Source organism: Ahaetulla prasina, chromosome 7 (genome assembly GCF_028640845.1).
Source record: "Ahaetulla prasina isolate Xishuangbanna chromosome 7, ASM2864084v1, whole genome shotgun sequence".
In the NCBI taxonomy this organism is placed as follows: Eukaryota; Metazoa; Chordata; class Lepidosauria; order Squamata; family Colubridae; genus Ahaetulla; species Ahaetulla prasina.
This window is the reverse complement of record NC_080545.1, coordinates 101,581,971-101,603,114: the sequence shown is the minus strand read 5'-3', so window position 1 is coordinate 101,603,114 and position 21,144 is coordinate 101,581,971. Positions and strand designations below refer to the sequence as shown.

The 21,144-nt window shown below is 45.9% G+C and overlaps 1 protein-coding gene across 3 annotated transcripts; it reads left to right on the top strand.

Annotated features, from left to right (window-relative positions):
* The first annotated feature begins 867 nt into the window (after window positions 1-867).
* TYMP (thymidine phosphorylase) lies at window positions 868-18,375 on the top strand. Of its 3 annotated transcripts, XM_058191294.1 has the most exons (13): window positions 868-1,129; window positions 3,106-3,173; window positions 3,707-3,800; window positions 4,149-4,182; window positions 4,528-4,677; window positions 5,821-6,023; window positions 7,672-7,770; window positions 8,637-8,766; window positions 10,141-10,325; window positions 12,865-13,027; window positions 15,911-16,141; window positions 17,309-17,449; window positions 17,858-18,375. In XM_058191294.1, exons 4-13 carry the CDS (start codon window positions 4,152-4,154, stop codon window positions 18,100-18,102), a joined length of 1,578 nt encoding a protein of 525 aa, XP_058047277.1. In that variant the 5' UTR covers window positions 868-1,129; window positions 3,106-3,173; window positions 3,707-3,800; window positions 4,149-4,151; the 3' UTR covers window positions 18,103-18,375. The 3 variants fall into 3 exon arrangements, with proteins under 3 accessions (XP_058047277.1, XP_058047276.1, XP_058047278.1); XM_058191293.1 differs by lacking the exon at window positions 3,707-3,800 and having other exon boundaries at window positions 869-1,129; window positions 17,858-18,373; XM_058191295.1 differs by lacking the exon at window positions 3,707-3,800 and having other exon boundaries at window positions 872-1,129; window positions 10,207-10,325; window positions 17,858-18,357.
* The last annotated feature ends 2,769 nt before the right edge of the window (window positions 18,376-21,144 follow it).

Here is a 21,144-nt window from a genome sequence, read left to right as displayed (position 1 = left end):
TGCTGTCTGGGTACAAAAAGTTTTAGGAAATAATAATCAAAATGTTTACAACAGTATTCGTTACATTAGTACTGATTATAATAATATTATTAATAATGTTTGCGCAACCCATTTAACATACCTTCCTTATATCACTGATCCTTTCTATATATTTCCCCTGTTTCTAGCTCCTGTTTTCGTCAGCTAACCATTGAGAAAATAAGTCCTAAGTCGAACAGTATTCAGTTTCTTTCTTTTCCTTAATTATAAGTGTTAGCCTATACATTTCTGCACATTCTAGTATTTTTTTTAAATCACATTTTCAATCCGTTGGAATCTGGTCACTTTTCCACTGTTGTTGCAAATACAATTCTAGCTGCAGCCAGTTACGTGTAAAATCAAATATGTATTCCCTTTACGATACTTATCCTGTAAAAGGCCCAACAACAATGTCTCTGGTTTCAAATTCATATGCTGTTTTGTCATTTTTTCCCCAGCCATGTATGTATTTTTGTCCAATATTTTTTCATTTTTTAAAAAAATAAAAGCCCAATGCAGAAATCTTGATGCCAACCATGCTTGGGTCACTTCCACGCTCTATAAACCCCTGAGATTGTAGCAGGACAGCAATGGGTAAAAACCATGGTTTTAATTTTTTTAAAAAAAAAACATGTTTGCACACCCACCCACCCCAAACCCGTCAAAGATTAACAGAAGCAACAGAAAATGTGACAGGAACCGCATTGCAACATTTCCAGTTCTTGCCAAAGGCCCCAGGCAATCTTTTGCTCTGGCTAGCAAGGAAGCAGTTGGAACCAAAAAACAACAACAAAAAACCACCCTAAAAGGCACTTTTTGATTTTTTTTTCCTGCTTGGCTTGGAGAAAGACAGGCCTCTGAAAAAAACCCTGCAGCCAACTTTCGGTTCTGCTCTGCTCCAAGGAAAGCTGGTGCTGCTGCTCTCTGCCCCTTGCTCTTCTCCTTCTCCTGTGCCCGGATCCTGCTTGTGCTCTTCCTCTTCCTCTGCCAAGGCCAGCCTCACATCCTCCTCTTCCTCTATCCCTGGAAGAGGACCAGGGTGTGTCTGGTGGGACTTACGGCCGGGCGTCTGCTTACTCCTTCACCCCAGGAAGGACCTCGGAGCCGGCAGGTGAGTTCTCCAGGTGTGGCCAACCTAACCTCAGGGGTCTGGGCAGGTGCTTCAGGGAAGCTACCTGGAGACGGTGACAACCCAGTCACCTGTCAGGGCTGGGTCTCCTCTCCTCAGCTTCCTTTCACCCACCTGTTTGTCTCCTCCTCCTCCTCTCCCTCCCTTTCCGGATTGGAAGAGTTCATAGTCCTTTCCTCATTCCTGCAGCTTCCCTTTCTTTCCCTTCTTGGACGGGCACCGCGAAGGGACCCAAAATGCAGAATAACAAGAGTTGGAGGGACCTTGGAGGTCTTCTAGCCCAACCCTCTGCTTGAGCAGAAGACCGTCTACCATTTCAAACAAACAGCTTTTCTTAAAAACGTCCAGTGAGGAAGCACTCGCAATTTCTGGTGGCAAACTGTTCCCCTGGTTAATTGTTCTCACTGTCAGGAAGTTTCCCTCTTCGTTTCTTCTCTCCTTGATTAGTTTCCATCCGTTGTTCCTTGTCCTGCCTTCGGGTGCTTTGGAGAATAAGTTGCCCCCCCCTCTTCTTTGTGGCAGCCCCTCAAATACTGGAAGGCAGCTATCATGTCAGAATACAGAATAACAGAGTAGAAGGGATCTTGGGGGTCTTCTAGGCACATTTGTTAGTCATCAGCTTCAAGCTCCCCCTGTGCATCGGTAGAGAGCAAAAAACAGATGACTAATTTCGCATCCAGAGCAGCCCTTTTCCTGCAACTGCTTCAGAACAAGGAAAAAGAAATTAGGGTAAACTTGCAAGCAGGGGAACTTTGAAGCTTGTGGGGGAATTCTTTCTTTCTTTCTTTCTTTCTCTTTCCTCCCTCCCTCCCTCCCTTTTTGGTAGCTCCTGTTTGTTTCAGAACATCATGTGATGGAGAACATCTAAGCCCCTTGCATCCCCTGTTTTTATGGACCCTTCCTTCCTTCCTTCCTTCCTTCCTTCCTTCCTTCCTTCCTTCCTTCCTTCCTTCCTTCCTTCCTTCCTTCCTCTTTCTTTCTTTCTTTTTCTCTTTCTCTCTCTCTCTCTTTCTTTCTTTCTTTTTTCTCTTTCTCTCTCTCTCTCTCTTTCTTTCTCTTTCTTTCTCTCTCACTCTCTTTCTGTCTCTCTCAACCCCCTTTTTGTACCTTCCTCTAAGCTTAGGCAGCGTCTGTGCAAGAGAGCCCTAGTAGTAGAAAAGCCCCACAGGTCTGTTTTTCCTGCATCCCAGAGCTGGAGGTCAAGCTGAGAAATCCAGCAAACCAAGAGGCAGAATCTCAGAAGAGATGACCAACCACTTCCTTCTTGGCATTGCCAGAAAATGGCACAAGTAGTCATTTGCACATTTGTTAGTCATCAGCTTCAAGCTCCCCTGTGCATCGGTAGAGAGCAAAAAACAGATGACTAATTTCTCCTCCAGACCAGCCCTTTTCCTGCAGCTGCTTCAGAACAAGGAAAATGAAAGTTGGGTAAACTTGCAAGCAGGGGAACTTTAAAGCCTGTGAAAAAGGATCTTTCTTTCTCTCATTCTTTTGTTTTCTTTCTTTTTTCTTTCTTTTTTCCTTCCCTCCTCCCTCTCTCTTTGCTCCCTCCCTCCCTCTTCCTTACTTTCATTCATTCATTTTCATTCTCCTTCCTTCCTTCCTTTCTCTCTCTCTCATTCTTTTATTCTTGCTTTCTCCTTCCTTCCTTCCTTCCTTCCTTCCTTCCTTCCTTCCTTCCTTCCTTCCTTCCTTCCTTCCTATTTCTATAGCCGTCCATCTCAGCACATGACTCTGGGAGGCCCACAATTCAAAACCTTACATTACTTGGATTGGATAAACCTAATGTCATTAATGCCACAGAAAGATTCTGCAATTTGTAATATTAACTAAATGTTTGATTCAAATATGTGCAGCAAGCCAAGCTCAGGTGAACCCCATTCTTCTATTTAGTTATGCTTAACATTTTATTAAACTTCTTTTTCTAAAAATTTAAAACTTTCTGACCTTCCCAACAGGAGCTCAAAAAACCTTCCCTTCGATTTACAATCTCGCCAGCAACTCGCTGAATATTTAGAATAGCAAGGTGAGATTCTTATCAGAATTGGATGAATTGGATTTGCCAGTGGTTTTATAACCTTTTTTTGACCGTGGCCATTAATCAAATCACTACAGCTGTTAAATGAATTGTGTGATCCTTAAGTAAATCTGGTTTCCCCCACTAACTTTGGCTATCAGAAGCTGGTCACAAAGTTCGTAAATGGTGACCGTGTGGCAGCGCCGGGAGGTGGAAACCATCAAATACACGCCAGTCGCCAAATTTTGATCGTGTAACCGTGGGAAAGTTGCAATGGTCGTAAGTGCGAGGACGGGTTGCAAGTCATTTTCCTCAGCCCCGTCAGACCTTCAAACTGCTGCTGAACTAATGGTCCTAACCTACGTTACCTGTAAAATGTTAAGAGGTCTTCTCAACGTGTAGATGCAGAGAAGAGTCCTAAGTATGAATCCCGGTTGTAAATCACCTTTTTCAGCCCCCGTTGTAACTTCAAACTCTTGCTAAACTAATGGTTGTAAGTCGAGGACTACCCCGTACGAGATTAAGAAGCATTCTTCTTGTAGATGCTGAGAAGACACTCCGGGCTGCCCTAAGCCCCCTTCCATTGGCTGGGAAATATTGGGGTTGCATTCCAGCACCAAGGAATGCTAATTTCAGGTTTGGAAGTCTTCATAAAGGCTCCTCACACCCGCAGTGTGTGAATGTGGTGGCTCAGGCTGTAAGATAGCCTGTTATTAAAACACAGCAGCCTGCAATTACTGCAGGTTCTAGTCCCACCAGGCCCAAGGTTGACTCAGCCTTTCATCCTTTATAAGGTAGGTAAAATGAGGACCCAGATTGTTGGGGGGGCAATAAGTTGACTTTGTAAAATATACAAATAGGATGAGACTATTGCCTTACACACTGTAAGCCGCCCTGAGTCTTTGGAGAAGGGCGGGATATAAATGTAAATTAAAAAAAAATGTGAGCAGAGCAGCCCCGATTGCATTGTCATTCTTTCCACAGGTGATGTCTTCCCCAAGAAATTCGAGCCGTCCAGGTAATCCTCCCTCCTCAACTTTCAAGGAGGGGGTGCATTATTAGCAATGTGATGACCTCCATGGGATGGGGGGGGCGATGTGGCTATTTACATATTTGGGGGTCTTGGCAGGAGGGGTCTTGGTCAATTCAAGGCAAGGCACATAGGGGGAGATGGAATCAGATCCTTCAGGATGGCTGAGCCGCAGCTGCTCTGCCTGTGTGCAGAGTGCAGTGTCCCCTCTGCTAAGCGGGGGAGATCATGATGCTTTTTAGAGGGGGGATAAGGAGGGGGAAAGGCCCTTTTTTTCTGCCAAATCGTTGCCCCCTCCCCATTTTCACCATGGCCCCTGCTTTGCCTTGGCAGGGCCCAGCTCCACGGCCCCGGAGGAAGGCGGTCAAATCAACATCCCTGGAATTATTCGGAAGAAACGGGATGGTGAGACGCTTCAGCGGGAGGAAATCCGCTACTTCGTGCAAACTCTCGGCAGTGGCAGGTCGCGGGAGGGGCAAATCGGTGAGCCTGGCAGAGGCGGTGGGACGGAGTTGGGGAGGGGCTGGCATGGGGACGGGGAGGGACTCTTCGGCCATCAACTCCTTTGGACCAAAACCACGGTTTGCAAATGAGGGCTTCTCTTTTTTTAAACAAAAAAAAAATCAATATCTTTAAAATCAAACAATTTTTTTAAAAAATCCAATTGAAAGAGTTAAATGTTTTTAAATGAAATAATTGAATATTTTAAAAGAAAGAATTTTTAAAAATTAAATCCAATAATTAAAAAAATTATAACACAGCTGTGGTTTGCAAATGGACTGGTTTTTTCCCCCAAAATTCAGTATTTTTAAAATTAAATAATGCAAAAAATTCAATTGAAAGAGTTAAATACTTTTAAATGAAGTAATTGAATATTTTAAAAGGAAGAATTGAAATAAAATAATTAAAAAAATTATAATAGAATGTTACATATTTTGAAATGAAACACAAAAATGTTTTAAATGAAAGAATGAATTTTTAAATGAAATCACTGAATATTTTTAAAGGACACGCTTAAACATTTTCAAATTTAAAAAATTAAGGAAATAATTAAAAGTTTTTGAATTGAATAATTAAATATTTTAAGTGAAAGAATGAAATATTTTTAAATTAAGCATTTTAACAAAAGAATGAAATACTTTTAAATTAAATATTTTGATTAAAGAATGAAATGTCTATTAAATAAGTGCTAAAATTAATTAAATTAAATGCACTCAAGGAAAAAGCATACATGAAACTATTAAGAGGGGGAAGGAAACTGAGAAAACAAAAAACCAAAACTCATAATTGATTTACAGTCATACCCTCATCAATAAATTGGTGCCATGATTTATTACAGTCTCCAAAACTCATCTATGTTTAACCAATTCTGTGAATAATTCTGTGAATATTTGTCCTTCCGAAGCTGACCAGTAAATCTTTTAACTCAAGACCATTTCCTTTATCCGGAAGTCCAAAGTCGTTGGACTTTAATTTTACAAACAACGCTTTCCCATTTAGTGGGCTTAGCTACAGTTAAACCACGACTTAGCCATCTTGGTTTGCAGCCATGAGGCCTCTCCTACCTTCCCTCGCCCCCTTTTTCCAGCCGGGACCCCCATCCACCACTCTCCTCTCTTCTTCCAGGGGCCATGTTGATGGCCATCCGTTTGAGAGGCATGGAGCTGTCCGAGACGTTGGTGCTGACCCGGGAAATCGCTGCTTCGGGGACTACCTTGGAGTGGCCGGCACAATGGCGAGGACTGCTGGTGGACAAGCACTCCACGGGGGGCGTGGGGGACAAAATCAGCCTGCCCCTGGCTCCTGCGTTGGCGGCCTGTGGCTGCAAGGTGAGTCAGGATGGCCAGATGCCATCTTGATGGTTAAATCTGGCTTTGCTGCCAGCTGGCTGTGAATCCTGGTTCTCTTTACGTCTGAATGTGGGCCGGTACTCTGCAAATCTAGGTTCCCTGGATTTCTTCTCATCTTTCCTATTCCGTATCTCCTTTTCTACTTACAATGTAAATCATAAAGATATGAGCAACAAAGTCATAACTTTGTTGTTTGTATCTTTACGATATATATTGTTTTATTTAATTTCCTAGTATCATTTATGTTGATTGCTTGTTTAGTATCCTACGACTATCCCTAAGTATTGTATCTTATGATTTATGATGAATGCATTTTAATGATGATGATGATCATGATTTATCACTTATAGCTTTTATGTACACTGAGAGCTTATGCACCGAAGACAAATTCCTCGTGTGTCCCATCAAACTTGGCCAGTAAAGAATTCTAATTCTAAAACTGGCCAAAGTTGGGATTAACAGCTACAAAATAAAGCGTGGTAGAGATGCTGAACTCAACAGGTGCTGGGTTCAGGAGCAGCCACTCCAGTGGACTCTGGGGACAGAGAAGCCAAGAATCTGACATTGCGTGTCAGCCTCCAAACCTGTGTTTCTCAACCTTCAGCGCTTTAAGATGGGTGGATTTCAACTCCCAGAATTCCCTTGTGGACATCTTAAAGAGGCTGAGGTTGAGAAAGATTGGCTGGTTGGGGAATTATGGGAGTTGAAGTCCACCCATCTTCAAACTACCAAGTTTATCTAACTTTGCTCTAAATTTTGGGGTGCCCGTTTTTTGCTTTACCAGGGCAGAATCTGAAATGAGAAAACCCCAAGAAGGAACATTAATGCTGCAGAATTGGGAATGGGTAGAGTTTTCTTCAAATCTGATATTTAAGATTGGGGGTCAAGCACTGAAACTTAAACCCCTCTCTTAGTGCTTCTCCAAGGCACAAAATGAACGTCAGCAACTGGATCACTCAAAGACTTGGGTGGGAGGGCTTCCTTTGCCCAGGAACGGGGAACGAGGCTGCTCCTTCTTCTTACGAGCAGGTCCCAGAGGCATTTTTGTCTCCTTCACCACACAGTTCGTTGGAATTCATTGTTTGAATGTATTTCTATGCAACAACTACAGTAGTATTCAGCCGAAATGGGAGCGTGGGGGAGCGCCGGGAACTGGAAGAGCAGATTCTCTTGCGTGCATGTTTCCAGCCTCCGGAGGGCCTCTGGGGGGTGGGCAAGGCTGTTTTTGCCCTCCCCAGGCTCCTAGAAAGCCTTTGGAGCCTGGGGAGAGCGAAAAATGGGCCTTCCCCACCCCCCAGAGGCCCTCCAGAAGCCGAAAACAGCCTGTTTCCTGACTTCCGGTGAGCCCAGAAGGCCTGAAAATTAGCTGGCCAGTGCGCGCACTGGAGCCAAGCTAGGACAATGCTTGCATGCCCATCGATATGGCTCCGCGTGCCACCTGTGGCATGCGTGCCATAGGTTTGCCATCATGGCTCTATGCTCTTCTGTTCTAAGTAGATTTTTCTGTTTCTTGCTACAGTTAAAAGTAGTTAAGCAGTAAAGCACATGGTGACTGTACTCTTTGTTTGTTCTATTTAAACAGAATTTCTAACACAGTTAACCCTTGGTGCCTCTTTCTCCTGAGCAGGTGCCCATGATCAGTGGCCGGGGACTGGGCCATACTGGGGGCACGCTGGACAAGTTGGAATCCGTGCCAGGCTTCTGCGTTTCCCAGAGCCCAGAGCAGGTGAGAAGACCACTGTGCTTCATGACCCAACTAGATAAAAGCATCAGTGTTAGAAGGGAGTGGGGTTGTTCTGTCATTGTGGCTGAGGGTGTTACTGTTTTCTTGGCAGTTTCTTAACAAGAGAGCAAAACAACTTGTACTGAAAGCAAATCCCTAGTTTTCTCTAATTGGATTATGAAATGTTTGCAAGAAAATAACCAAGGACCCAGTGATGGGATTCAAGTAGTTTAACAACCGGTTCTCTGCCCTAATGATTTCTTCCAACAACCAGTTTGCCAAACTGCTCAGAACGTTAACAACCGGTTCTCCCAAAGTGGTGCGAACTGGCTGAATCCCACCACTGCAAGGACCCCAGTGTCCTGGTGTCCCAGTATCCCAGTCCTCCTACTCCTCACCCCTCCACCCTCCCCCACTTCTCCACAACGCCTCTCCCTTCTAGCACTGACGATGTTCCCTTGTTGGGTCATGAAATATCTGAAGCCAGCAGCCAAACTGACCATACAGTCCTTCTCCTTCTGCTCGTCTTCCTCCTCTTCCTCCTGCCCCCTCCTCCACTTCTCACAAACCCCCCTCCCCTCTAGCACTGATGATGTTCCCTACTTGGGTCACAAAACATCTGCGAGGAAACCGCCAAGCTCAGAAAGCACCAAGGACCTCACAGTTCAACCCTGAGCTACAAAGGTTTTCTTCTATGAGTTCCCTTCGATTAGATCCAAAAGATACCAGTATGTTTTTGGTTTAGGGCGTTGTGAGAACTTGGGCTGAGGTTCTCCCTTACTCAAGCCTTGCCTGGGCAATGAAGGAAGAACCAGGAGAGAGTCCTGCTTCTTGGACCCCAAATGATGGGCTTTTTTTTCCTCCTGCAGATGAAAGAGATCCTGGAAAAAGTCGGTTGCTGCATTGTAGAGCAAAGCCAACATCTGGTCCCAGCTGACAAAGTCCTCTATGCCCTGAGAGATGTCACAGCCACGGTGGACAGCCTGCCCCTCATCATCAGTAGGTCCTCTGACGCTGGACTGTCTCACGGCCGGCACTGAATTCCGACAGGATTTCTCAGCCCTTTTTTCAAGTTTTTTATTTCATATTATTTATACATATCAGTACATGAATAGTGTGATATCTGGGTATCAGTGGTCGGTTTCAATTTTTTTTACTACCGGTTCTGTGGGCGTGACTTGGTGGGTGTGGCATGGCTTGGTGGGCGTGGCATGGCTTGGTGGGCGTGGCAGGGGAAGGATACTGTAAAATCTTCATTCCCACCCCGCTCCTGGGGGAAGGCTACTGCAAAATCCCCATTTCCTCCCAATCAGTTGGGATTTGGGAGGCAGAGAATAGATGGGGGTGGGGCCAGTCAGAATTTTTACTACCAGTTCTCCGAACTACTCAAAATTTCTGCTACCGGTTCTCCAGAACTGGTCAGAACCTGCTGAAACCCACCTCTGCTAGGTATCATACATTTTAATACAAATAGATATAATATTCATAGTTACTACATTTCGTTTCCATTGTTTCATATTATCTAAACATACCTAATACTACCGCTCATCAATTTCTAAACCTTCCTCTTATTATTACATATACCTTGTTATATTAATACATACAAACATATATGTATGTAGGTCTTGGCATATTCAGGTCTTTTCCCGTGTAAGATTGAGAGTATCTTGGCAACGTTTCGACGAGGTCTCACTTGTCATCTTCAGGCTGGCGCTTTCGGCTTCGTGCTTGTGCGATCCCCATTTTAACCTTCTGAGAAGTTGAGTCCATGTGGGTGCCAGATTCACATAACAACCAGGTTACCTAACTCACCTAACACATGTCTCACTTAGCAACAGAAATGTTGGGCACAATTGTGGTCGTAAGTCCAGGACTACCTGTACTTCACAAAAAGAGGAGTGGGAGCTTGTAACTGACTTCCAGCGGAGATTTTGGATCAATCACCAGGAAATGAGTTTAAGCATAATTGGGATAAACACAAATCTATCTTCTTCTTTTTTTCTTTTAACAACTCCATAATCCCTTGTGGGGTGGAGTCTGGGCAATTGAATGGAGCTGAGTGTTTTACTGGCCGGATGCCCTTCGTGTTGCCAATGTGGAGTTTTGTTCAGCAGATATATTCTCATTGTGCCCAGAGAAAGAAATCCTCTACCTAGGATCGAACTCACAGCCTCTCCTGGTTGTGAGGCGAGAGCTCCACCTCTAGGCCACCGCACCAGTCTCGTATCTATCATCTGCCAAAAATAAAAATAAAATATAAAAATGTTACTTAAAAAATAAGAAATAAATTAAAAACAAAACTAACAAAACTAACAAAACTTGAAGGGCAAACTCGATGGGCCACTAGGTCTTTTTCTGTCTTCAACTTTCTAGGTTTCTATGAGCTCGGGGGGAAGAGCTGTGCACCATGGTCTCAGCGGCTCCTTTCTTGGCCCTTAGGTTCCATCCTGAGTAAGAAGGTAGTGGAGAAGCTTTCCGCTCTGGTGCTGGATGTCAAATTTGGCAGTGCCGCCTTGTACCATACACTGGAGAGTGCTGAACAGCTTGCCCGAAGCCTGGTAAGACCGAAGCTGCCCCATCCGGTGTCTTTGGAGGGTTGGGGTTCGGATGATGGTGATGGTTAGCATCACAAAGGGATGGGTTTCCTTCTCCCCAATGTTGTCCTTGGAGATGAAGACCATCTCTTCCATCTGAGCAGCCACCTTTGCAAGGATGAAGCTCAATCCCTTGGGACAGAAGTGTTGTGGCCTATCGGCTGCCGGCCCCTCCAATAGCCAAATCAGAGGAGGGGAAAGAGGGAATGGAGCTGTCAGAGAGATAGAGACAGAGGCGAGTCAACAGCTCCCAAGTCTGGAGAAGGCTGATGAGGAAGAGGAGGAACAGCTGGGTTGTCGTGTCCCACTCCTCCTCTGACGGCCGGGTCGGGGAAGTCCCTATCAAGCGTGGCCGCAAAGCCTCTGCAGCTCTGCCAAAGTCCTATCAGAGTTCTCAAGGCAGGCAGGAGACCAGGATGTGACTTCAGCAATCCAGATGAGACTTTGCCTGACTCAAGGAATGCCAAAAAGCAGATCCTTTATATAGGCCATGGGGTGTGGCTCCATGACTCAGCACTTATCCAGGCCTGCCCCTCCCTTCCTTTTCCTGACATCGCCTCTCCATTCTCCGGAAGCGTGGATCTATCCACTGCATCGTTTCGTCCCCAGCTGCCGGTAATTCCAGCTCATGGCTGGCTTCAGGCGCACATGCTATCGGGGGGAGGTTTGTTTGCTCGGTTTGTCCGGGCATGGTGCCAGGGCTGGGGGCTGGAGGCATGCCAGGACATTCTTCTGCACTATCAGTCTCTGGCTGAGATAGCAGGAGATGAGAGGGGCCCAGCTGCGGAGAGGGGGGCGAGCGAGGCACAACATGGGTCCAGTGCCTGATGCACAGATATGCAGAAGGCAGAGGAGAGGAGAGCAGTGGAAATCTATGGGCCGGTCCTTGGGACAGAAGAGCCACTGCTGCTAGCAAAGCTCCACTCTAGCTCTGGGGATAAAAGGCAGATGAGACAGAAATTGAATTGTCAGCCCCAGCCCTGCGACGGTACTTGGGGCCGCCATTTGTGTGAGATCGCCATTCTACTGCTGCACACTTTGGCCGACGACCCTTCCTGTGTGCCTGCTCTGCTGGGCTGTTCAGCCTGGAGGCTTTCCTCTCATTTCGACTTCCCAGCCTCATGCTAGATGATGTCAGGGAAATGCACTGGAGCAGTTTCTCACCATCCATCACTTTAAGGAATGACGGTGCAACAACTGAAGTGGCTTGTGATAGATTGGGGAGGGAGAGGGAGGATGCGAGTTAATTGGATAATTGAGTGATTGTACTGGGGTGGAGCTGTATGCTGTTTAAAGCAGGGGTCTCCAACCTTGGCAACTTTAAGCCTGGTGGACTTCAACTCCCAGAATTTGCTTTGCTGGCTGAGGGACTCTGGGAGTTGAAGTCCACAAGTCTTAAAGGGACCAAGGTTGGAGACCCCTGGTCTAGAACATATAGAACAACAATAGAATTGGAAGGGACCTCAGAGGTTTTTTAGTCCAACCCCCTCCTTGAGCAGGAGACCCTATATCATTTCATACAAATGGTTGTCCAGTCTCTTTTTGAAAGCCTTCAGGGATGGAGCGCCCACAACTTCTGACTAAAAGACTAGAAGACCTCCGAGGTCCCTTCTACATTCTATGACCACCTGGGCAGGGACGTGTCCTTAGATGTTCTCCTGAACAGTTGTGGAACTCTTGAGAAATGATGGAGGTGGAGATGGCAAACCAGATACATGGCTCTCCTCCAACAATAGGCTTTTAGCCGCCTTCAACTTGCAATCCTCCAGATGAGTTAGATTTCAGCACCCATAATCCTTAGCCAACCAAGGCAGCTAAGGAAATCTAGGTTAGAACATAGAATAACAGGGCTGGAAGCAGTGGTGAAATCCATTTTTTTACTACCGGTTCTGTGGGCGTGGCTTGGTGGGCGTGGAAGGGGAAGGATATTGCAAAATCTCCATTCCCACTCCACTATGGGGCCAGCCAGAGGTGGTATTTGCCGGTTCTCCAAACTACTCAAAATTTCTGCTACTGGTTCTCCAGAACCTGTCGGAACCTGCTGGATTTCACCTCTGGTTGAAAGGGACCTTGGAGTCCCTAGTCCAACCCTCTGCTCACGGCAGGAGATCCTATACCATCCTGGACTTTTCTTTGGGCTCAATGGGACAGATACATGTGATCATACACCTCGAGGTCCTCCAGTCCAACCCCTGCCCCCACTCACCCAAGCGGGAGATCTGAAGGTTGTCTGAAAGGCTTTAGGATGAATCTCTAACCTGAAGAAGGAACCCAAAAATCCCTTCACAATTTTTTGGACACCTCTTAACTCAGCTCACCCAAACGGTTGAGTCCAATCTGCAGATCAGAAGAAGTTTAGAAGATGTACAACTCAAGAGGGCCATCTGGAAGGTCCACTTATTTACCTTCTTGCAGAAGCTTCCATAAAGATCTGGGACTACTTCCACCAACTAAGGCTGGAGAAATCTCACCTTTTCCCGCCTGTTCTCTCCATCTTCCCCAGGTGTCCGTCGGAAACCAGCTCGGGATGAAAACAGCTGCAGTCCTGAGCAGGATGGATGAGCCCGTGGGTGGCCGGGTAGGCAACTCCTTGGAAGTCCTCGAAGCCTTGCAGTGCCTGGAAGGAGGCGGCCCCGAGGACCTCCGTGAGCTGGTCACCACTCTAGGTGCGTCTCAGTGATGGCACTTGGTGTTGTGTCTGCGCCCCCCGAGCCAGCCTCCTGCCAGAAAGTGACTTGGAAAGTGAGGGGGAAGGGCCGTCAGGGTTTACCTTGGGAGCACCGGTTCAGCTCCAGGAGCCAGAAGCAGGCCAGGTGAAGGAGATAACGAGGCCTCCGTCCCCTGACTCTTCCTCCCCCCCAGGCCATGCCTCCAGACCCAGCTGATGGCAATCAGGCCTGGCTGGACCCTAGGTTTCGTAGGCAGGAGAGGCGGGAACAACAGAAGCAGGGGTGGGGCAGGCCTAGGAAGTGCTGAGTCATGGAGCCACACCCCACAGGATATAAAGGCAGCGAGGGCTGCTGTGCCTCTTCGTAGCAGGCAAATCAGCTGATTAACTAAGAGTTTAAGTTTGTTCCTGGGTGACTCATCGGTGTCGTGGGAGATAACAGAGTCACTTGGCAGGCGCTCACTATTTTGCTGACAGAGCTGATAGTGCCGGCTAATTAAGCCATCACTCGGACGGAGGCGAAGGGGGACAGAACACTTGGATGGTGCACCTCAAGCATGTACGGATGGCGGGTGAGGAAGGTTGGTGGGGGGGTCAGCCCCACCAGGTAGATCAGAGCACGAAATCAACAGAGTCTACTTTGATGGAGATGGCTGAACGAACAACCTCTCGCAAGCTGGATTGTGGTGTTCCTCCTCCCCTACCTATACCCATGCGAGTTAGGGAGGTGTCTATCTGACTGCTTCCGACATAAGCCACGTCGTTCTCCTCGGTAACAGAACTGGCTCGTCTGTGTCAAGGTCACCTTCCTCACTCTCCACCCCATGCATGGAGGTGTCAAGAAAAGGACCTTCTGTTGTGGGGCCCAATTGAACCAATCAGCATTCTGGGGACAAAGCAGGTCCCATCCAGGGAATGAACTGTGTGGAAACCTGTACAGCAGCTTTTCCCCAGTGTGGTGCCTGCCAGATGGGAAGGATGTGTCAGTGTGTAGGAAAGGAAGCTTCGACTGTCTCTCTCTCTCTTTTAATGTATGCTTCCTCCTCTTTCACCTTCTCTATCTCTTTCTCTTTTCTCCTTCTCCCTCTTTTCCTTGCTTTTTCCTTCCCTTCTTTCTCCTCCTCCTCCTCCTCTCTTCTCCTTCCCCTTCCTTTTTTCTCTCCCCTTCATTCCTCTCCTCCTTCTCTATTGTCCTTTTCTCCATCTTCTGTTTTTTCCTCCCCCTCCCCTCCTCCTCCTCCTCCTCCTCCTCCTCCAGCTCTACAATTTGCATGCAAGCTTGCAAGTCAATCCAAGGTTGACTCAGCCTTCCATCCTTTATAAGGTAGGTAAAATGAGGACCCAGATTGTTGGGGGGGCAATAAGTTGACTTTGTAAAAATATACAAATAGAATGAGACTATTGCCTTATACACTGTAAGCCGCCCTGAGTCTTCGGAGAAGGGCGGGGTATAAATGTAAACAAACAAAAAAAAAAAGCCACCAGGAGGGGATAAGCCCCATGGAAACATTTCTGCAGTGACATCGGGATATATGTGACCCCCCTCGCCCAATCCCTACCATTACGGATGCCTCTGCAGCCTTTTGTAGCAGGAGACGGAGATAGACAGACGGCCTGGCAAATAGATCTAAGATTGCGTTCAACCTTTGCCCACCAACACAAAATGACATCGAGTAAACCCATGGCTTATTTTTTTCAAGATGGTGAAGAAAACTACACAAGCTGCAGGAGAGTGGGTGGGGGGGGACTCCTTTCCAGTCCAAACTGGTGGGCAGTGTGTCCAAGCAGGTCCTTGACCACCAACTGTGGGGGATACTTGAATAGGAATTCCTACCTGGAAAAGGGGGTTGGGCTAAATGACCTCAAGGGCCCCTCTTAATCTACCATTTATTTTATTTATTTTATTTATTTATTTATTTATTTATTCGTACTTTTATACCGCCCTATCTCCCTAGGGACTCAGGGCGGTGTACAGCCATATAAAAACACATAAATATACAAAGTAAAACATTCATCTAAAAAACTTATTATATAGGCCAAAATTTAAAATAGACATATAAACAATAAAACCCAATTTAAAACCAAATCTAAAATTTAGACATTTAAAATTTAAAAATTTTTAAAAAATCTAGTCCAGTCCTGCGCAAATAAATAGATGTGTCTTGAGCTCGCGGCGGAAGGTCCGAAGGTCAGGAAGTTGACGAAGTCCTGGGGGAAGCTCGTTCCAGAGAGTGGGGGCCCCCACAGAAAAGGCCCTTCCCCTGGGTGTTGCCAGTCGGCACTGCCTGGCCGACGGCACCCTGAGGAGTCCCTCCCTGTGAGAGCGCACGGGCCGGTGGGAGGCATTCGGTGACAGCAGGCGGTCCCGTAAGTAACCCGGACCTATGCCATGGAGCGCTTTGAAGATCATTACCAAAACCTTGAAGCGCACCTGGAAAACCACAGGTAGGCAGTGCAGTCTGCGCAGGAGGGGTGTTACATGGGAGCCACGAGGGGCTCCCTCTATCACCCGCGCAGCTGCATTCTGAACTACCTGGAATCTCCGGGTGCTCCTCAAGGGGAGCCCCATGTAGAGAGCATTGCAGTAGTCCAGGCGAGATGTCACGAGAGCATGAGTGACCGTGCATAAGGCATCCCGGTCCAGAAAGGGACGCAACTGGCGGACCAGGCGGACCTGGTGAAAGGCTCTCCTGGAGACGGCCGTCAAGTGATCTTCAAAGGACAACTGACCATCCAGGAGGACGCCCAAGTTGCGCTTGGCAATTTATGCTCCCTCATTGGCAGATACTCCTGAGCCTCCCTCCCATTTCCAAATGCTCCCTCTGGGCTCAGTTGACCTTGTCACCCTGGCTGACTTCTCTCTCTCTCTCTCTCTCTCCAGGGGGCATCTTGCTGTGGCAGAGCGGGCGAGCAGGCTCTGTGCCCGCGGGGGCCGCCCAGATCGGCCAAGTCCTGAGCAATGGCGCTGCCCTGCGCACTTTCCAGGCCATGCTGGAGGCTCAAGGGGTGGAGGCCGAGGTGTCCCGCCTGCTGTGCGAAGGGACGGAGGAGCAGCGTTTGGCAGTGCTGAAAGTGGCTGACATCCAGGAGGAGCTGCCGGCTCCAGAAGAGGGTATGGAGTGGGCGGTGTGGGGGGCGGCTGTGAATCTCTCTCCTTCCCCCCCTTCCTTCCGGCCCTTTCCTGCAGAGGCTCCTGGGCAGGAGGAAAGATTGATGACGGGTGTTTAGAAATGCAGGTAGTCCTTGACTTACGACCAAAATGGAGCCCCCAAATTCCTTTGCTAAGCAAGACAGTTGACAAGTGAGTTTTCCTCCATTTTACGACCTCTCTTGACACCGTTGTTAAGCGAATCACTGCAGTTATTTGGTAAGTAACCTGGTTGTTAAGGGAATCTGGCTTCCCCATGGACTTTGCTTGTCAGAAGATCACCAGGAGACGGTGAGTTCTAGTCCCGCCTTAGGTATGAAAGCCAGCTGGGTGACTTTGGGCCAGTCGTTCTGTCTCAGCCCAACTCACCTCACAGGGTTGTTGTGGTGGGGAAAATGGGAGGAGAAAGGGGTCTTCGATATGTCTGCTGCCTTGAGATACTTATACAGAAATAAAGGGGAAGGAAGGAAAAAGATAAATATATGATAGATAGATAGATAGATAGATAGATAGATAGATAGATAGATAGATAGATAGATAGATAGATAGATAGATAGATAGATAGATGATGGATGGATGGATGGATATGGATGGAAGGGAGGGAGGAAGGGAAAAAGAAAAAGAAAGAAAGAAAGAGAGAGAGAGAGAGAGGGAGGGAGAGAGAAAGGAAGGAAGGAAGGAAGGAAGGAAAGAAAGAAGGAGAGAGAGAAAAAGAAAGGAAGAAAGGAGAGAAAGAAAAGGAAGGAAGGAAGAAAGAAAATAAAGAAAAAAGAAAGAAAGAAAGAAAGAAAGAGAGAGAGAGAGAGAAAGAAAGGAAGGAAGGAAGGAAGGAGAGAAAGAAGGAAGGAAGGAAGGAAGGAAAGAAAGAAAGAAAGAAAGAAAGAAAGAAAGAAAGAAAGAAAGAAAGAAAGAAAGAAAGAAAGAAAGAAAGAAAGGAGTCCATAACAACAGGGGACACAATAGGCCCAGATCTTCTCCATCACAAGATGCTCTTTGTTTCAGGAGCTGCACAAAAGACTGAGTCTCTTTCAGGAACTGGAGGGGGTGTGTGTTGTCCCTCCCCCTCCCCATTCCTCCCCTCCCCACCAGAGTGGAGGGGTCACCCAGTCTGCCCGTCTTCTCTCCCTGCAGGGACCGTGCAGCAGATCCAGGCTCTGCCCATCGCGCAGGTGCTCCATGACTTGGGGGCTGGACGGACCCAGGAGGGGCAGCGGATCAACCCCCGGGTGGGCGCGGAGCTGCTGGTCTCCACGGGGAAGCGAGTGGCCAAAGGTAATGGCTGCGGGTCCCCAGTGCCCAGAGGGTGGGGGGAGCAATGCCAGGGAGGCGTTCGACTGAACTGAAAAGTAGAGCCCACACTAGAAAGGGGGCCCAGGTAGCTGCAGGTGCAGTCCCCTCTCCCAAGCCAGAGGAGGGGAGGGAGAGGGAGAGGGGGAGGGAGAGGAGGAGAAAACTAGAGAATCCTTGGTGGTATGGGAAGGTTGGTTGTTTTGCAGATGTTTCATGACCCAACTAGATAGCATCATCAGTGCCAGAAAGAGGTGGGAGGAGGAGGAGGAAGAGGAAGAGGACTGTGGGCTCTCTGAATTTTCTTGCAGACGTTTCATGACCCAGCTAGGTAACATCATCAGTGCCGGAAGGGAATTGGGATTATATTGCTCTCTCCCTTTTCCCTTCCAGGAACTCCATGGATCCGAATCCACTACGATACCCCCAGGCTCAGCCAGACCCACCGAGAAATCTTACAGAAGGCCCTGATTCTGGGGGACCTGGAGCCCTTCACCCCGGCCTCCAAGGTGGTGAAAATCCTTCTTCCTACCGAAGAGTCAGCAACGGCTGGATCACAGGGGGGGAGGAAGGGGGTCCCTGAGAGAGAACAGCCAGGAGGAGAAGCATGGGAGCAGCAGCACCCTCCAAGCAACTAGTAACTTACAATACTAGACTTAAGAACTGCCTCAACCTCATCTTTTGTAATAACACGAACTCAATTTATGGACTACAAATAAAAGAACCCTTTTCCAACAGTGATCACTGCATGATTGACTTTTGTCTAAATAGACGCCCTCACATAAATCGTCATAACAATAGTACTCCAAACTATAATTTTAAAAAAGCCAACTATGACCTTATAAACAATGATCTCTCATTTCTTGACTGGCAAAATGTATTCTCAACCTGTATCACTGCAGAAGACCACTATAAAGTATTCCTACTTGAAATCAATAAAATCATCAAACTATACGTACCACAAATCACCACCAAAATAAAAAAATAAAAAAACAAATTATCCATATCAATAAAAAAGCTTCAATCCCAAAAAAAATCCCTCTGGAGAAGAAACAAAAAGGGCCATGTAGCAAACTTCAAAAACCGCTACAGAAATATTTGCAACCAAATAAAAACTGAATGCACCATTTACCACACCAAGCAAGAAGAAGACCTTTTACGCACTAATTCCAATCATGATTTTTATAATTTTGTGAACAATAAACTTAAAGAAACAAGATCCATTCCACCACTAAAAGAATCAAACGGCAAAGAATATACTGATGAAACAGTTAAAGCAAACCTCTTTAACACATTCTTTGGCTCAGTCTTTGTAAACAGTGATGGCTCATATCCGACATTCCTCAATCGTACTAAAAATGTTAACAACGACTTAACACATATAGACTTCACAGAAGATAATGTTGAAAAAGCTCTTCGCAACCTGAAACCATCATTATCTATTGGACCTGATGGACTATGTGCATACTTTTTAAAAAAACTTTCAATTAATATAGCAGAACCCCTAAGCATAATCTTTAATAAAGCTTTCACGACTAGTTCCCTTCCCAAACTCTGGTCTCTAGCCACAGTCATCCCTATCTTCAAAAAAGGAGATCCCAGCCTAGTTGAAAATTACAGACCTATCTCTCTATGTTGTGTCTCATGCAAAGTAATGGAATCTATCATAAACCAATCCATTACACTCCACCTTGAAACAAACAACCTACTCTCTAATAAACAATTTGGTTTCAGAAAAAAATTATCATGTAACTTACAACTTCTCCACTGCAAAAACATATGGACTACTAACCTTGATCAAGGAAAAGCAATAGATGCAATCTACATAGACTTCTGCAAAGCTTTTGACTCAGTAGTACATGATAAACTTCTCTTAAAACTAAAATCCTACGGCATTTCAGGACCTCTTCACAATTGGATAAATGCCTTCCTGTCAAACAGACAACAAGTGGTCAAAATTGGCAACACTCTATCAAATCCTGTTCCTGTCAAAAGTGGCGTTCCCCAAGGTAGTTTCTTGGACCGACGCTCTTCATATTATACATAAATGATTTCTGTGACCTCATCTCAAGTTATTGTGTTCTCTTAGCTGATGACGTCAGACTATTCAATACCACTAACAATACTTCTACCCTTCAAAATGACCTTGACTTTGTTTCCGATCAAATGACCTAAATGCCAAAGCCCACTGCAACTACATAGCAAAAAAGGCTCTAAGAGTTGTAAACCTAATTTTATGCAGCTTCTTTTCCAAAAACTCTACACTACTAACCAGAGCATACAAAACATTTGCCAGACCTATTCTTGAATACAGCTCATCCGTCTGGAACCCATACCACATCTCTGACATAAATACAATAGAACGAGTCCAGAAATATTTTACTAGAAGAGTTCTTCGCTCCTCCGTAAACAACAAAATACCTTATACCACCAGACTTGAAATCCTGGGATTAGAAAACTTAGAACTCCGCCGACTCCCACATGATCTGTGTTTAACACACAGAATCATCTATTGCAATGTCCTTCCTGTTGAAGACTACTTCAGCTTCAATCGCAACAATACAAGAGCAAACAATAGATTTAAACTTAATGTTAACCACTTCAATCTTGATTGCAGTAAATATGACTTCTGTAACAGAGTTGTTAACGCTTGGAACTCACTACCTGACTCTGTGGTCTCTTCTCAAAATCCCCAAAGCTTCAACCAAAAACTGTCTACTATTGACCTCACCCCCTTCCTAAGAGGACTATAAGGGGCGTGCATAAGAGCACAAAAGTGTCTACCGTTCCTGTCCTATTGTTCCCTTTCATTATATCAAATTAACATAGTTATTACATTCTTTTGCTTATATATATATATATATTTTATATGATGTGTTGTTGTTTTATGTCTATGTTTGTGAATACTGTTGTGACAAAATTAAATTAAAAAAAAAAGTCCCTTCAAGGCCTTGGATTAAGGCTCTTTTTACAGAAGGACGAGAAAAGAGATGGAACTTGCAAAACGCTTCCATGGTCTCCTTCAGGATAGACCTGGTGGCACAGACTGGGGGGACCTCCGAGGGGACGTTTGAGAAATACACTCAATAAATGAGAAAATCGGGGTTGCTTGGACACCAGAAATATTGAAATGAAAACAAATACAGCAATGGAGAGAGATAAGAAGAAGGAGAGAGATGGAAAGGGAGAAGGAGGGAGAAAGAAAGAAGGAAGGGAAGAGGAGAGGAGAGGAGGAAAGGGAGGGGAGATAAGAGTAGGAGAGAAAGTTAGATCGAGAGGAAGCAGGGAGGAGGGGAAGAAAGGAAGGGGAAGTAGAGAAGGAACAGGAGAGGAGAGAAGAAAGTAGGTGGGATGAAAGGAGGGAGGGAAAGGAGTGAGAAGGAGAAGAAAGGATTGCTATGAAAAGGATTGGAAGAATTGGAAGAAAGGCAACTCCGAATATATTTTAATATATTAGGATAAAAATTGAAACAGTTAAAAAAAAAAAGAATGAAAGAGAATGAATACGAATAAAAATGGAGAAATTAGAACTTGAGGGTGAAAGAAGATGTGACTTAGTGAAATGAGCAAGGAAATATTATGATATGGATAAAAAATTATGAAAAAAGAATATTCTGGCAAAAATTGTAACTAAGTAAAATATATTTGAATATATTGAATTGCGTAAGATATGATATGAC

What these genes read in the sequence shown, in the direction of transcription:
- TYMP (XM_058191294.1), top strand. Translation starts at nt 4,152, where the DNA reads ATGTCTTCCCCAAGAAATTCGAGCCGTCCAG. An exon ending in AAGAAATTCGAGCCGTCCAG is followed by an intron (nt 4,183 to 4,527) that starts GTAATCCTCCCT and finishes TTGCCTTGGCAG; the next exon opens with GGCCCAGCTCCACGGCCCCG. An exon ending in TGGCGGCCTGTGGCTGCAAG is followed by an intron (nt 6,024 to 7,671) that starts GTGAGTCAGGAT and finishes TCTCCTGAGCAG; the next exon opens with GTGCCCATGATCAGTGGCCG.